This window comes from Meles meles, chromosome 16 (genome assembly GCF_922984935.1).
Source record: "Meles meles chromosome 16, mMelMel3.1 paternal haplotype, whole genome shotgun sequence".
Taxonomy (NCBI): domain Eukaryota; kingdom Metazoa; phylum Chordata; class Mammalia; order Carnivora; family Mustelidae; genus Meles; species Meles meles.
The window spans coordinates 60,488,425-60,505,657 of NC_060081.1; the positions used below are offsets into that span (position 1 = coordinate 60,488,425).

The window sequence follows — 17,233 nt, forward strand, 5'->3', positions numbered from 1 at the left end:
AGGGTGGCGGTACCATTTCGCATTTCCAGCAGCAATGTATGAGTGATTCAGTTTCCCCGCATCCTCACCAGCACTTAGTCTTCTCACTGTTTTCTAATTTAGCCATTCTGATAGGGCTGTGTAGTAATTCTCCCAGTGGTGGACGGATTGTGCTGTGCCTTACCGACGCCCCCTGTGGCACCAGGCCTGGTTTTGTGGGTTTCTGCTGGGCCATCGGCATCATGGTGATCAGTAGCCCCTTGAAGGCAGGGCTTAAAGTCACTCTCCTGGCTCCCATTCCCAGCCCGGGTACAGGTTTGTTTTAATCCTCATGGAGGAAGGGGCATTTGGAGTTAAGATGCTGAGAAAAGCCGTCAGATCTGACCCAGCCCCTCAAAGCAAGTAGGGAGTGATGTTTGAACAGCATCTTCTGTTTCAGACAAAAAGCTGAGCATTTAATAAGAAAGCAGGGGTGAGCCTTCAGCATTCTGTGCCCCTGCTGTGGGCCAGCCCCAGGCCAGGCTGGAATGAGATTCAGACCCCCGACTCCCACCCTGGTAGGTCCTGGTTCCCTGAAACCTGGTGAAGAATGGGGACTCGGACCAGCATTGGTGGAGTATTGAGGGAGGCAGACTGGTGTATGAGGTTTTCACATAACTGGGTGGAATGGGGGGTAGGGATAGCAAGATGGGAGGATAGGGTTAGCTGGGCCCTAAAAGAGGTGTTGGTCTTTGACCAGACAGGGAGGGGGTATCCAAACAGAGGGAAGGCAGAAGAGGAAAAGTCCAGGGGCAGCAGTAGGTCTCTCAGTGAGCTCGAGGAAGCAAGGTTAACATTTCTTAGCATTCCTGTCCTCTACTCTGCGGTCACTGCCTCCCCTGGCGCTGGATCAGGTTCTGTCACAGCCTGTGGCACCACGAACTTTATCATCTAGCCCAGGCCCCAACTGGAAAGTAACCTTTGTATGGGACTATGAGGTGGAGGATGTCACATTTTGGCCCATGCTGGCATCCCCAGCTAGACGTGGCCTTGGCCTAGCAAGAGGGTGGGCAGGGCCTGTGTCTGTCTTGGTCATTGCTATGTCGGACCCCAATTCTCCTGCTCCAGAAATCCTCCTTAAGGCCAGATCTAGGGCCGGTCAAGTGGGGCCTCAAACTTGAAAGGGATTCAAGAGGGTTGGGACCTTACCTTCTCCCTGCCCTCCTCTCCCTTCTGCAGGTTCATCATGCCTAGTGGCGTATAAGAAGACGCCACCACCGGTCCCTCCACGTACCACGTCAAAGCCCTTCATCTCTGTCACGGTCCAGAGCAGTACTGAATCTGCCCAGGACACCTACCTGGACAGCCAGGACCACAAGAGTGAGGTGACAAGCCAGTCGGGCCTGAGCAACTCGTCAGACAGCCTGGACAGCAGTACCCGACCGCCTAGTGTGACACGAGGCGGAGTCACCCCAGCCTCAGAGGCCCCTGAGCCACCCCCAAAACATGCAGCTCTGAAGAGTGAACAAGGGACGCTGACCAGCTCCGAATCCCACCCTGAGGCCATCCCCAAAAGGAAACTGTCATCTATAGGAATACAAGTAGGGGTCCCTTTCGCACTCTTGTGTCCTCAGCCCACTCTGTGCACCTGCCTGTGTGTAATTACATCTGGTGGAGGCCCGCTAGGTCTCCGGGGCGAAGTGGTTTGTCTGTATTTTGGGGGGGTTGGGCCCACGTGGCCAAACCAGATGCCACCCACAGCCACACATTGCTTACATTTGCCCACTCACGTTGCAGTCTGCAGCTGTGGTCCTGTGGCCCTGCTCCTGTGATCGCTGCCCCAGTGAATGTAGTTACACTCAGCCAGCCTGTCCACTGTTCACTTGTCCACTGTCTGTCTGTCCACTCCACCCTTTGCCCTGTCAGCCAACGCATGGGAGGTGGGACTGGCCTAACAGTTCTCTAATCCAAGGTCAGCTCGGGTGCGGAGGCCACAGCCCCGCTTGGCGGCGGGAGCAGCATGGAGCGTAGACGCCGATGGGCCTGGGGCCCGGGACCCAGAGCCCTTGAGCCATGGGGGTTGCTTGAGGGGAACATTACCCAGAGCCCTCTCGGGCCCTGGGGACAGGTAGGTGGCTCGAGGCACCAGGCCCATGTCAAATCGAGAAGTGTGATACTGGTCCTGATGCCTCCCTCCATGGGAAGGGATCCAGGCAGGTATTTCCCCAGGACCAAGTGGCCAAAGCCAGCAGAACCTCCTAGAAGCCAAACTCACTGTACACCCACAACCGTGGCCCACAGCGGGGCAGGGCACACCAGCTTCCCCTCACTGCCTCACTGCGCCTTCTGCATGCACCAGACAGCAGTACTCTGTCTTCTGGCAGCCGAGCTGGGGTACCTGGAGCCCTGCTCTGGCCGGATCTGATGAGTGGACCACACTCCAGGCAGGGTGGGAGGGAGGGAAGCTACAGGGAGCCTTGAGCTTGGGGGGAAGGCAGACCCCTCAGGGAGGTCAGGTTGGTGTGCATTGTGGCTTGGGGCTGCAAGGGCTCCCCAGTTCCCCAACTGCCCCTGAGCAACCAGATATGGCCAAGTAGATGGTAGAGCGCTAAAATGCCTGAGGAACTTGAGACACGGAGGAGACCAAATGGCTCTGACCAGAGAAGGCTCACTAGCCAATTTCTTGCACTGTCCTGAATTATTTTCGGTAACTCAGGGCTTCAGTTTCCCCACAAATACAGGAACGAAGTTGTCCAGGAGACTAATGGTTTCTGGGATCCTTCATAAGGAGTCCAGCCCCTGCCCTGTACAGCTGCTCCAAGAGGGATTCTTAGGGATATCAGAGTAGCCTAGTCTCTTGGGTCTGGTCACCCAAGGTCATTGTTTGGACAGCCCCACCCTCTCCTTGGTCAAACCAGAGGCTCCTGTCTTCCAAAGGTCTGAGTTAGGTTCACCGTTGGTTCCTTTCATCCAGAAAGTCCCATGGGGTTAAGAATCCCACCTCTTGGATCCATCCTGGGCTTCTCCTCCCTAGGATTAATCCCCTCCCCAGGCCAAGCTCTTGTCGCAGCTCTTTGAGATCCATGACGGTGCACTTCCCAAGCGGACTCTTACTGTAGGAGGAATGCAGCCACATCCCCATGGCGAGGAGCCTGGTGCCTGGCCCCTGCCCCAAAAAGCCTTGTGGCCCCTGCCATATCTGTGAAGACAAGGGACTGGGAGTCCCCAGTTTCCACGGATACCCTGACAACCCTCATCCCACCCCTTGGTACCTTAAGCCCTAGGTCAGGTTTGGGTTCTCCCTCATTCATGAGCAGTGATGGAAAGTCTGGCCTGCCTGCTTCATGGCCATGCATCTTGGTCCCAGAGAAGAAAGGCAGACTTGGGGCACGACTGCTTCTGGGTTTCCTTCCACTTAACAGGAGTGTAGAAAAAGTGCTAGCTTTTGCACTTGGCTCTGGCCCTGCTCCTGCCTACTGCTCCCCAGGCCCACCCACTGCTCAAAGTAACCTCAGCCATACAGGCCCAGGGATGGCATCCCAGAGTGTGCTGGAACCTCACCGGCTATCCCCCTGGGGTAGATTCCAAATCCAGAACCGCTGTCCAAGGTTTGTCCCTGAGATAGGCGCCTCCAGCCTGCCCTTCAGCTGCAGGGTTGGGGGGAGCGATCTTTGCCTCGAGACAGCCCCCAGCTTTGACTACACCAGATAACGGCTGTGGCTTTGTGTGTGTGTGTGTGTTTTCTTTCTCTCTCGTCGTCCTTCTTTTTTTTCTTCTCTCTGATGCGTGTAAAGGAGAGGACTAGAAGGAACGGTTCCCACCTCTCGGAGGACAACGGACCCAAAGCAATCGATGTGATGGCACCCTCCTCAGAGTAGGGAAAGCCAGTCATCTCCACCCCATCCCACCTCCTGCCCACCTGCCCGCCCGCCTCCGCGCGAATGAGCAGTGCCCGGCTTCACGGGGTCCGGCCTCGGGCCCACGTGCAGTGTCCGCATGCCTCGTGCCTGTCTGTCCTTCTGCGTCGTCCCACTAATGTGAATTTCAGCAGCAAGTGTGGTGTTTGTTTTTTATTTTTGTCTTTGTCTCCGTGCCGTTGCTGTCGTTGTCCTTCAATAAGGTTGACTGCATTCAGCCAGTGCCAAAAGAGGAGCCCAGTCCCGCTACCAAATTCCAGTCCATCGGGGTTCAGGTAGAGGACGACTGGCGGTAAGTCGCACAGAGGTGGTGGCTGCTTCTCCCCCTCCTCTCCCTCCCTCTGCTCTCATCTCTCCTGCGCCTTCTCCTCCTGCTCTCCCTAACCCACTTCTCCTTGCTGGATTTCTAATAACCAAGCTGGGTTTGGGGTTCGGGCAGTGGCCCAGGCATGGGAAGCTGGGCAGGCAGGTGGGCGGGCCAGTAGTGAGCGCTTGCTCTGCGAGATTAATCAGCCCACGGGCGGGGGGACGGCGAGGCCAGCAGAGACATGGCCCAGCACCCCGATGTTGGTGGTCTTCCTGGCCCCACTGCAGTAAACAGGCAACCTTATGACCTTGTCCGTGTGTGTGTGTGTGTGTGTGTGTGTGCGCGCGCGCACGTGCGCGCGGACCGGTGGGGCGAGGGCTGAGCAGAGAATGAGACGGGGGCTGTGGGACCCGCTTCAGGCGCATGGTGAGCAGACGATGCATCCGTTTCTCTGTCTCCCGTGTGTCGGGGTCGGGGTGGCCTCTGGTCTCTGGCCCTCCTGGTGACTCTTACCTCTTCCTGTCCCCACCCCACTTCACCCCACCCCCCAGAAGCAGCGCCCCCTCTCACAGCATGTCCTCCCGACGGGACACTGACTCAGACACCCAGGATGCCAATGACTCAAGCTGTAAGTCATCTGAGAGGAGCCTCCCGGACTGTACCCCACACCCCAACTCTATCAGCATCGATGCCGGGCCTCGGCAGGCCCCCAAGATTGCCCAGATCAAGCGCAACCTCTCCTATGGAGACAACAGCGATCCTGCCCTAGAGGCGTCCTCGCTGCCCCCGCCGGACCCCTGGCTCGAGACCTCCTCCAGCTCCCCGGCAGAGCCAGCGCAGCCGGGAGCCTGCCGCCGGGACGGCTACTGGTTCTTGAAGCTACTTCAGGCAGAAACGGAGCGGCTGGAGGGCTGGTGCTGCCAGATGGACAAGGAGACCAAAGAGAACAACCTCTCTGAAGAAGGTGAGTGCTGCAGGGACGGCCTCTGGGCTGGAGGGAAGGGGGCCTGGCTCATGGTCCAGGTTCCCTTCTCAGAATGGAGGCAAGACCTAGAGAAGCACTGAGAGCCTTCCCACAGGAACCAGGTGGCCTGCCGGCTGGCCTCAACACCCCTTTCACATCCACAGGTCTCAACAGCTGTGCATTCTGGTATTCGCTTTGCTACTGCTGCTTTTGTCTCTTAAATGGGATTTCCTTGTGTTTCCTCTCAAATTCATAATCAACATGTCGATTTCCTGCTCTGAGAGATGAGCAGTTAGCTCTGTCTCGTCTGCCTCCTTGTCGGACACCACCATTCGGGGTTAAATAACCACCAGTAGTTCTGGGCACCGTGAGGATGGGAATACCGTCCACTGCAGAGCCCAATACCGTCTGATGATATTTCCTTTCCCACATTTTATTTTTCCTAAAATGAATGACGGCCTCATCTTTTTTACACTTCATTTTCTGAGCTCTAATTTGTTACTTTCTGACACGTCCCACCACATCTGCCAGCCTACATCTGTGTTATTCCCCAGATATTTCATTCTACATCTGTGTTATTTCATCTTTTTCCCGGTGCCCTCTGGTCCTGTTCTCATCTGGCCAGTTCACTCTCTGGGCCTGTTGCCCAGCTGCTGTCCAGAGACTTCCCTTTTTATCACCTGGGCCTGCCCTTGGCCACTGTCCCATGGTGGACACCCCACTTTCCAGACCACATGGCCTTCTGCTTTCTTGGCTGTAGTCCCTCATTTTGCTGCCACACACCTTCAGTTCGAGATAAATTTTTGGAAACTGCGTATCTTTCCTTAGCCCTCACATGGTTGGGCTGGGTGTAGAGCTGAAAATAATAAATTATGTATGTAAATGTGTAGGTTTATAGGTGTGTGTGTATGTATGTATAAAAATAACCTATAAACATATATACATCTTAACACATATGCGTGTATATATATATGTGCGCACACATACATACATACACACACACCTATAAACATAAAGCTGAAAATCATTTTCCCTCAGAATCTTTTTTTTTTTTTAATATTTTATTTATTTAACAGACAGAGATGACAAGTAGGCAGAGAGGCAGGCAGAGAGAGGAAGGGAAGCAGGCTCCCCACTGAGCAGAGAGCCCAATGCGGGACTCGATCCCAGGACGCTGGGATCATGACCCGGGCCGAAGACAGAGGCTTTAACCCACTGAGCCACCCAGGCGCCCCTTCCCTCAGAATCTTTAAGGCTATATCGTGTTTAGCTTCTGTTACTTGTACTGAAGAGTTTGACGCATTCTGCTTCTCAGGCCTTTGTGTGTTTTTTATCGATGGAAGCTGTTGGGCTCTTCACTTGACCTCTCTTGTGAAATTCCTCAGTGCCATGCCGACGACTGGGGCTTTGTTCATGTGCCAGCAGCGGATAGGCCCCTCCTAGGTGGAGACACAGGTCTTTTGTTTCTGAGATAGCCTTGCATTAACTTTTGGGTGGTTTGTTTTTGGTTTTTTTACAATTTTCTTTATTTGAGAGAGAGCACAAGCAGGGGGATCGGCAGAGGGAGCAGGAGAAGCAGACTCCTCACTGAGCAGGGAGCCCGACATGGCACTCTGTCCCGGAACCCTGGGATCATGACCTGAGCTAAAGGCAGATGCTTAACCGACTGAGCCACTCAGGTGCCCCACCTTGCATTTACTCTTAAAAATAATTTCCTCACTTGAATTGTTCTCTCTTTCCGAAATTCCCATCACTCAGACATGGGACCTGTCAGGTGGCGCCTCGGCCTCTGATCTTTTCTTCCTCATGTCTATCTTTCAGTTGTCTCTTTCTGGAAGGCTTTCTTTCTCTTTACTTTTTGTCATGCTGTAACAACTTTATTTTTTTTTTTTTTAATTTTTTTTAAATTATTTATTTATTTATTTGACAGAGAGGTCACAAGTAGGCAGAGAGCCGGATGCGGGGCTCGATCCCAGGACCCTGAGATCATGACCTGAGCCGAAGGCAGAGGCTTAAACCACTGAGCCACCCAGGCGCCCCCGTAACAACTTTATTGACCTGTGATTCACATGCCATGAAATTCACCCTTTTAAAGTGTACTGTTCAGTGGCATTTAGTACACTCACAGTGTTTTACACCATCACTACTAATTTCATTATCATTGCTCCAAAAAGAAACCCTGTAACTATTAGTAGTCCCTCATCATTGTCTCCTCCTCTTTAGCTCTTGGCAACCACGGATTATGTCTCAGGGGATCTGCTGTTCTGGATACTTGTACAAATGGAATCCTACAATATGTGGTCTTTTGTGTCTGCTTCTTTCATTTTGCATGAGGTTCTCAAGGTTCGTCCAGGTTGTAGCATCTGTCAGCGCTTCCTTATTGCTGAACACTCCTCCCCTTTGCGTAGACTTCGTTTTATCCCTTCGTCTGTTGACGGACATCGGTTTGTTTGCATTTTCGGGCTAGTGTCCAGAACACTGCTGTGAACATGTGTGTGTTTGTGTGGATGTGTGTTCATTTCTTTTGGATACGTGCCTAGGAGTAGAATGGCTGGATCACAGGGTAACTCTACGTCCAATGCTCCGAGGAACGTGCCAAACTACTGGCCACGGCGGCTGCACCATGTAACGTTCTCCAGAGCAGAATGTGAGGATGCTAATTCCTCCACATCCTCCCCGACACTTGGAATTACTGGTCTTTTTGAATCTAGCCATCCTAGTGGATATGAAATAGTATCTCCTTGTGGTTTTAATTTGTATATCCATGATGTTGAGCGTCTTTGCATATACCTGTCGGCTATTTTTACATCTTTGTTGGAGAAATCTTTGGAGATTGGGAGGTTTTCTTGCTTTATCTCCAAACCCTGTCCATCAGGTGCTTCCTATGGCCATCCATATAAGAGGTCGTTCTTCCTCTGTTCCTTCTTCGAGGTATTTTTTTTTTAGACATGGATGAAGCCAACTCTTGTTCTTTTTTTTCCCAAAATTTTATTTGTTTATGTAACAGAGAGAGAGGGAGAGAGCACAAGCAGAGGGAGCAACAGGCAGAGGGAGAGGGAGAAGCAGGTTTTCCGGCAGAGCAGGAAGCCCAATGCCAGGCTCGATCCCAGGACCCTGGGATCATGACCTGAGTTTCTGAAAGGTAGATGCTTAACGATCTGAGCCACCCTGGTGCCCCGTGCCCATTTGTTAATTGGGTTGTCTTTTTGTTGTTGAGTTGCAAGAGTTCTTTAGATGTTGTGAATAGTGGCACCCGTGTACATGGTAGTTTTTAATTCTGATGTAGTCCTATTTATTTTTCTTTCACTGCTGTGCTTTTACTTTTTAAAGGTATGAATATATATTAATTTAATAAAAGTTAAAATAAGGGGGGCGCCTGGGTGGCTCAGTCAGTTGAGCATCTGCCTTCCCCTCAGGTCATGATCCCAGGATCCTGGGATTGAGTCCCTCATCGGGCTCCTTGCTTAGCGGGAAGCCTGCTTCTCCCTCTGGCTGCCGCTTCCCCTGCTTGTGCTCTCTTTGTCAAATAAATGAGTAAATTATTTTAAAAAATTTAAATTAGGATAAAAACATCAAGGCACTGAGAAACTAACTAGCAGCTCTGTGTGGGCAGGGCTTGTTGAAAGGTAGGCTTCTGTGGATACCTCAGAAAACTGATTTTAAATAATATATAGTAGAAATTATATCAAAATAACAAAGGACACCAATTACATTAATAGAGAGTTACCAAAATGTATACTTTTTTAACTCATTAAATGACATGGGACCCCTGGGTGGCTCAGTGGGTTAGCCTCTGCCTTTGGCTCAGGTCATGGTCTCAGGGTCCTGGGATCGAGCCCCACATCAGGCTCTCTGCTCGGCAGGGAGCCTGCTTCCCCCTCTCTCTCTGCCTGCTTGTGATCTCTCTCTCTCTCTCTCTGTCAAATAAATAATTTTTTTTTTTAAAGACATTAAGTAACACAATCTAGCAGTGAGTCTAATTACTGTAATTTCCAGGTAGGGATGACAGTAAATATTATTTCAAGATAACTGTGACAGCTATAATGTGATATGAAATTCTGTGATTTCTACTGGTGACAATGTGACAGGTCCTGCTAACATTAAAGTGGTTTATTGCCCATCTGAGTTGAAGCACATCCTGCTGGAGGGTGACAAACTCGCCTTTTCCTTAGGGGAAGACCTTCAAATGTCAGTACTCCTCCTCTGCAGTCCTACAGAATGTTCTTCAGAGAAGAATCTTCTTGTTTCTCTAGGGGTCAATATTTCCTCTGATACTATTGCTCATGTTTTAAAATTAATGATTTTGTGAGGCACCTGGCTGGTGGTAGAGCATCAGTTCTTCATCTTAGGGTTTTGTGTTTGAGCCCCACATTGGGTGTAGAGATTGCTTAAAAATAAAGCCTTTAAAAAAAATCAGGGTACCTGGGTGACTCAGTTAAGCAACCAGCTCTTGATTTTGGCTTAGGTCATGATCTCAAGGTTGTAAGATCGAGCCCTGTGTCAGGCTCTGTGCTCAGCAGAAGTCTGCTTGTCCCTCTCCCTCCAAGCCCTCTGCCCCTCCCCTTGCATGGACATGCTCTCTCTCTCTCAAAAAATAAATAAATAAATAAAAATAAACTTAGTGATTTTTTTTTATTTTATTTATTTATTTGACAGAGATCACAAGTAGGCAGAGAGGCAGGCAGGGGGAGAGAGAGAGAGAGGAGGAAGCAGGCTCCATGCTGAGCAGAGAGCCGGATGTGGAGCTCGATCCCAGGACCTTGGGATCATGACCCGAGCCAAAGGCAGAGGCTTTAACCCACTGAGTCACCCAGGCACCCCTAAACTTAATGATTTTTTAATCACTGTAATTTTTAAATTTGATAGGTTTTTAAAAATCTTTTGCACACTTGATTTAACTTTATATTTTGGCAAAATATAACATCATCTTAACAGATTTGTTTGTTTTTAAGATTTATTTTGAGAGAGAGAAAGAGAGGTAATGCAGGGAAGAGGTGCAGAGGGAGAGAGCAATGTCAAGCAGACTCCCTGCTGAGTGGAGAGTCCGATGCAGGGCTCCATCCCGCAACCCTAAGATCATGACTGGAACCAAAATCAAGAATTGGATGCCTGGGACACCTGGGTGGCTCAGTCATTAAGCATCTGCCTTCGGCTCAGGTCATGATCCAAGGGTCCTGGGATCGAGCTGTGCATCGGGCTCCTTGCTTGGCGGGAAACCTGTGTCTCCCTCTCCCACTCCCCTTGCTTGTATTCCCTCGCTCGCTGTGTCTCTGTCAAATAAATAAAATGTTAAAAAAAAAAAACAACAAACGGATGCTTAATCAACTGAGACCCCCAGGCACCCTGCATCTTCACTGTTCTTAAATGTTCAGTTCAGTGATATTAAATGCATTCATAGTGTTGTATAACTGTCACCACCATCCATCCCTGTAACTTTTTCCCTTGTAAATCTGACACTCTACCCATTAAACAATAACCCCTCATTCTCCCTTCCTCCCCAGCCCGGGGCACCCTTTATTATCTTTCTGTCATTATGTTCCAGCTGCTCCAAGTACCTCATAAAAGTGCAATCACACAGTATTTACCTTTTTGTGATTGGTTTTATTTCACTTAGCATTAATGTCCTCAAAGTTCTGTTTCTCAGAACACCGTGCCTTTTTAGAACCTAGCAACACTGTTGTATGTGTACACCACATTTTGCTTATCCTTTCCTCTGTCAATAGGCATTTGGACTGCTTCCACATTTCAGCTGCTGTGTAATGCTGCTGTGAACATGGGCATACAAATACCTCTTCAGGTCTTTGCCTTTTGGTCCTTTTGGCTACATATCCAGAGGTGGAATTGCAGGATCATGTGGTAATTCTATTTTTAGTTTTTTGAGGAAGCACCACAGTGCTTCTCACAGTCACTGTATCATTTTACACTCCCACCAGCAGTGCTCAAGGGTTCCAATTTCTCCACGCCTTTTCCCATACTTGTTTCCCATTTCTTTCAGAGTAGCCATCCTCACGGGTGTGAGGTGGTATCTTATTATAGTTTGACTCACATTTCCCTAAGGATTAGTGATTTTGAGCATGGCTCCATGTGTGTGTTGGCCATTCATATGTCTTCCTTTGAGAAATATCTATGGAAGTCCTTTGCCCATTCTGAAGTCAGGTTCTTTGCGTTTTTGTTATTGAGTTTTAAGAGATCTCTCTATATTATAAATATTAATTCCTTATCCAGATATATGATTTGCAAATATTTTCTCCCATTTTGTGGATTATCTTTTTACTTTTTACTTTTTACTTTACTAGAGGACTTTTATACTGCACAAAATTTTAAATGTTCATGAATTCATTTGTTTTTTGTTACCTATGCCTTTCATGTCATAACCAAGAGATCATTACAAATGCAGTGTCCTGAAGCTTTTGTGCTGTTTTTCCTTCTAAGAGTTTTACTGTTGTGGGGCGCCTGGGTGGCTCAGTGGGTTAAAGCCTCTGCCTTTGGCTCGGGTCATGATCCCAGGGTCCTGGGATCGAGCCCCGCGTAGGGCTCTCTGCTCAGTGGGGAGCCTTTCACCTCTCTCTCTCTCTGCCTGCATCTCTGCCTACTTGTGATAAATAAATAAAATCTTAAAAAAAAAAAAAAAAGTTTTACTGTTGTGAAAGGTATTACATTTAGGTCCTTGATCCATTTGGAGTTCATCTTTGTATATGGCATTAGGTGGGTCTAACTTTTGCACGTGGGTATCCAGTTTTCCAGCACCGTCTGTTGAAAGGACGATCCTTTCCCCATTTGTCTTGCTACCCTTGCCAAAAATCATTTCCCCATATATGCAAGGGTTTACTTCAGGGCTGTGTATTTTATTCCATTGATCTATAGGTCTGTCTATATGCCAACACCACACTGTTTTGATTTCTGTGGCTTTGTAGGAGGTTTTGAAATCACAACATTTGAGTCCTCCCATTTTGTTCTTTTTCAAGATTGTTTTGCATATTTGGGGCCCCTGAGATTGCATAGGACTTTTAGGATGGGTTTTTCTATTTCTGCAAAAATACACTGTTGGGATTTTTGAAAGGGACTATGGCTTTGGGTAGTATTGATATTTAACAATATTAAGTCTTGCTGAACAGGAGATTGGCTTCTGTTTATTGTGTCTTTTAATTTCTTTCAGCAGTGTTTTATAGTTTCTTTTGTACAAGCCTTTCATCTCCTTGGTTAAATACTTCTTAAATATTTTACACTATTTGATGCTAATGTAAATGGAATTGTTTTATAATTTCCTTTTCAGCTTATCTGTTGTTACCATATAGAAAAGCAACTCATTTTTATTACTTTGCATCCTGCTGCTTTACTGAATTCACGTAATAATTCTGTGTGTGTGCATGCATGTGTCATCTCTGGAGTTTTCTACACAGAATATCATATCTGCAAACAGATCATTTTACTTCTTCCTTTCCAATTTGGATGTCTTTTCTTTTCCTTGCCTAACTGCTCTGGCTAGAACTTTAGTACTGCTGAATAGATGTGGCAGTAGTGGGCATCCTTGCCTTATCTCTGGTCTTAGAGGAAACACTTTCAGACTTTCATCCTTGAGTATGATGCTCACTGTGGGTTTTTAATAGATGGCTTCTATTATGTTGAGGTAGTTTCCTTCTGTTCCTAGTTTGTTAAGTGTTTTTCTCATGAGAGGGTGTTGGATTTTGTCAAGTGCTTTTTCTGTATGAATTGAGATTATCGTGTGGTTGTTTTCCTTCATTCTGTTGATGTGGCATCTTAGTATATTAATTGATTTTCATGTTGAATCATCCTTCCATTCTAGGCATAAGTCCCACTGGATCATGGTATGTAACCCTTTTAATGTGCCACAGAGTTGTATTTGCTAGTATTTTCTTGAGGATTTTGGTATCGACATTCATAGGGATATCGGTCTGTAACTTTCTTTTCTTGTAGTGTTTTGTCTGGCTTTGGTTTCAGAGTAATGGGGCTTCACAGAATGAATTAGGAAGTGTTTCTTCAATGTTTGGAAAAGTTTGAGGATTAGTAATTCTTTAAATCTTTGGTAAGATTCACCAATGAAGGGTTTTTCTTTATTGGGAGATTTTGAGGACTGATCCAGCCTCCTTATCAAATAAAAGTCTATTCCGATTTTCTATTTTTTCATGATTTAGTCTTGGCAGGTTTTGTCTCTCTAGGAATTTGTCCTGTTCATCCAGGTTATCCAATTTATTGATGTGTAACTGTTCTAGTGTTCTTACAATCTTTTTATTCCTATAGAATTGGTAATAATACTTCCACTTCTGATTTAGTGTTTGTCGTCTTTTTCTCTGTCTAGCTAAAGTTTGTCAGTTCTGCTGATCTTTTTGTTTCATTAATTTTTCTCTACTGTTTTTCTGTTCTCTATCTCTGCTCTAATCTTGTTTCCTTCTTCCTGCTGTCTTTGGGTTTATTTTGTTGTTCTTTTCTAGCTCCTTAAGTTGTAAAGTTAGATTATTAGATTTGAGATCTTTCATTAAGTTTTCAATGTATCCATAGCCATAAATTTCCTTCTTAGCACTTGTTATATTTCCTAAGTTTGGATATGTTTTTCATTCATCTCTCAGTATTTCCTAATTCCCCCTCTATTTCTTTTTTGATCCACTGATTGTTTAAAAGTATATTCTCGGGTGCCTGGGTGGCTCAGTGGGTTAGCCTCTGCCTTCAGCTCAGGTCATGATCTCAGGGTCCTGGGATGGAGCCCCGCCATCTGGCTCTCTGCTCATCAGGGAGCCTGCTTCCCACCCCCCACCCCCGCCTGCCTTTCTGCCTACTTGTGACCTCTCTCTCTCTGTCAAATAAATAAATAAAATCTTAAAAAAAAAAAAAAGTATATTCTCTCTTTTTCTCTCTCTCCCTCTCTTAGGAAAAAGGAAGGGTTGCCTGGGTAGCTCAGTTAAGCATTCAACTCTTGATTTTGGCTCAGGTCATGATCTCAAGGTTGTGAGATCAAGCCCTACCTTGGGCTCTGTACTGGGCACGGAGCCTGCTTAGTACTGTTTCTTACTCCCTCTCCCCCCACTCCATCTCCCCCGATCCTGTCTGTCTCCGCTCCCTGTGTCCCCCTCCCAAACAAATAAGTGTATTGTTTAATTTACACAATTTTGTGAGTTTTCCAGTTTTCCTTTTGTTAATTGATTTCTAACTTCATCCTATGTTCAGAGAAGATACTGTGTATGATTTATATCTTTTAAAAAATCTATTAAGACTTAACTTGTGGGTACATCCACTGGCTAGTCAGTGGAGCATGTGACTCTTGATCTTAGGGTTGTGAGTTCAGGCCCCATGTTGGGCCTAGAGTTTGATTTTGAAATAAACTTGGTTTGACAGTGGGGTACTTAATGTATATTCTGTTGTTGCGTAGGGTGCTCTGTATTAAGTCTGTTAGATCTAGTTGGTTTATTGTGTTGTTTAAATGCTCTATTTCCTTACTTCTCTTCTGTCTTGTGCTATTATTGTGAGTGGGACATTAAAGTCTCCAACTATTACTGTAGAACTGCCAGTTTCTCCCTTCACTTCTGTCGGTTTTTGCTTTCATGTATTTTGGTGGTCATTAGGTGTGCGCCTGGGTGGCTCAGGTCATGATCCCAGAGTCCTGGAATCAAGCCCCAAGTTGGGCTCCTTGCTCAGTGGGGAGGATGCTGCTCCCTACCCCCACGACACCTTCCCTACCCCCACGACACCCCACCCTGCCTCTCAAATTCCTCATTTCAGAGAGATCATATGATAATTGTCTTTCTCTGATTGACTTATTTCGCTCAGCATAATACCCTCTAGTTCCATCCACGCTGTTGCAAATGGCAAGATTTCATTTCTTCTTATGGCTGCATAGTACCCCACTGTATATCTGTACCACATCTTCTTTATCCGTTCATCTGCTGATGGACATCCAGGTTCTTTCCATGGTTTGGCTATTGTGGACATTGCTGCTATAAATATACGGGTGCATGTGCCCCTTTGGATCACTACATTTGTATCTTTAGGGTAAACTACCCAGTAGTGTAATTGCTGGGTCGCAGGGTAGCTCTTTTCAACTTTTTTTTTTTTTTTTTTTTTTAAGATTTTATTTATTTGACAGACAGAGATCACAAGTAGGCAGAGAGGCAGGCAGAGAGAGAGAGAGAGGAGGAAGCAGGCTCCCTGCTGAGCAGAGAGCCCGATGCGGGACTCGATCCCAGGACCCTGGGATCATGACCTGAGCCGATGGCAGAGGCTTTAACCCCCTGAGCCACCCAGGCGCCCTCTTTTCAACTTTTTGAGGAACCTCCATACTCTTTTCCAGAGTGGCTGCACCAGCTTGCATTCCCACCAACAGTGTAGGAGGGTTCCCCTCTGCACCTTTGATTCTTTTTTTTTTTTTTTTTTTTAATTTATTTGACAGAGAGAAATCACAAGTAGGCAGAGAGAGAGGAGGAAGCAGGCTCACCACGGAGCAGAGAGCCCGATGTGGGGCTCGATCCCAGGGCCCTGAAATCATGACCTGAGCCGAAGGCAGAGGCTTTAACCCACTGAGCTACCCAGGCGCCCCTGCACCTTTGATTCTTAAGAACACCTTCTGTGTCCCAATGACATAGGGATTTTTTTCATGGTTTCAAAATTTGGGTGTTTTTTTTTTTTTTTTTTTTTTCATTTTTTCATATTTAGGTATTTAATTCATCTGCAGTTCATGTCATGCATTCTACAATCTCATTTTTTTGGTTTTTGTTTTCATATGGAAAGCCAGTTGTTGGGGCACCTGGGTGGCTCAGCCTGCTTTTGGCTCAGGTCATGGTCCCAGGGTCCTGGGATCGAGGCCCACATTGGGCTCCTTGCTCAGCATGAAGCCTGATTCTCCCTCTCCCACTCTCCCTGCTCGTGTTCCCTCTCGCTGTCTCTCTCTCTCAAACAAAGAAATAAAATCTTAAAAAAAAAAAAAAAGCCAGTTGTCACAACACCAGTATTGACGTCATTACTTTCCTCACTGATTAGTGATACTGGTCAGTCATAACCGCTGCCAAATTTTACATACACAGGGGTGTGTTTCTAGGCTCTATTCTGTTCTGCTGCTGTTTTGTCTATTTCTGCATTAAAATAGCTGTTAACTGCCATAGCTTTTTAATATTCCTTGGTATCTGGTAGGGTGAATCTCTGTTCCTTATTGTGTTCAGAAATAAAAAGTTCACAGATCTCTTCATTCGTCCAATACTAATTCTGGAATTAGTATATCAAATTCCTTGGAAAAATTTGCTGGAGCATTGCCTGGAAATAGAATTTATAGATTAAGTTGGGAATACTTGATACCTGTAAAATACTGAGTCTTCTTAGCTACGAATAAAGCTTCTGTCTCCGTTTATCCACCTCTCCCTTTTATATCCTTCTCTTCAAGTGTGACGAATTGCTCCATTGATGTTTGACATATTTTTATTAGGCTTATTTTTTGGTACTATCTAGGTTTTTTTAATAGTAAAATCAATCAGTTTTCTCTTCTGCGTATTCTGATGAGTTATTTTGAGATTTGTACATTGAACTCATGTGCAGCAACTTTGTATAACTCTGTTCTCTTTGATGCATCTCTTATGATGCATTATAAATAATATTTGCTACAATGATAATTTTGCATCTAATTTTAGTCTCTTGTCTAACTGCTGGAGCATCATGACCCTGTGGAACAGTAGGAAGAAAGTAGTACCATGCCCCTCCCCTGGTCCCGACCTTCCCTCATTTTGTGAATATTTACTGGTGCTTTTTCTAGCTTCTGGTGAGAAGGCAGTGAACAAAACCAAGCCCCTTTCCTCATGAGGCCTACATTCTCACGGGGAGAGACAGAAAATAACCAGATAAGCAAACAGCATGGACGACGTTTAGACGTGCGACAGAGAAAACAGCACAGAAAGCAGGACAGTGAGGGATGGGAGCAGTGTGGCCATCCCACACATGGTGGGCCGGGCAGGAAACCTGACCGAAGGGAGACAGCAACAGCAATCCTGGCGATCTGGAGGGCAGAGGCAGTGGCAAGGACTGAGAGCTCCAGGGGTGGGCAGGTGCCTGACGGGCTTCAGGCCCAGGGAGCGGCCAGTGCGGCTGCAGCAG

General features: G+C 47.0%; 1 protein-coding gene across 4 annotated transcripts in view; it reads left to right on the top strand.

The window, feature by feature from the left end:
* The window catches only part of DLGAP4 (DLG associated protein 4), a 197,855-nt gene that overhangs the window by 161,252 nt on the left and 19,370 nt on the right, over positions 1–17,233 (top strand). For 3 of the 4 annotated variants that reach the window (XM_045980381.1, XM_045980383.1, XM_045980384.1), the window contains 3 exons: positions 1,198–1,559; positions 4,079–4,167; positions 4,734–5,146. In XM_045980381.1, coding sequence (XP_045836337.1) covers positions 1,198–1,559; positions 4,079–4,167; positions 4,734–5,146 — 864 coding nt within the window. Of the gene's footprint in view, positions 1–1,197; positions 1,560–3,752; positions 3,833–4,078; positions 4,168–4,733; positions 5,147–17,233 lie in introns of all 4 variants that reach the window. The other variant, XM_045980382.1, reaches the window with a different exon arrangement.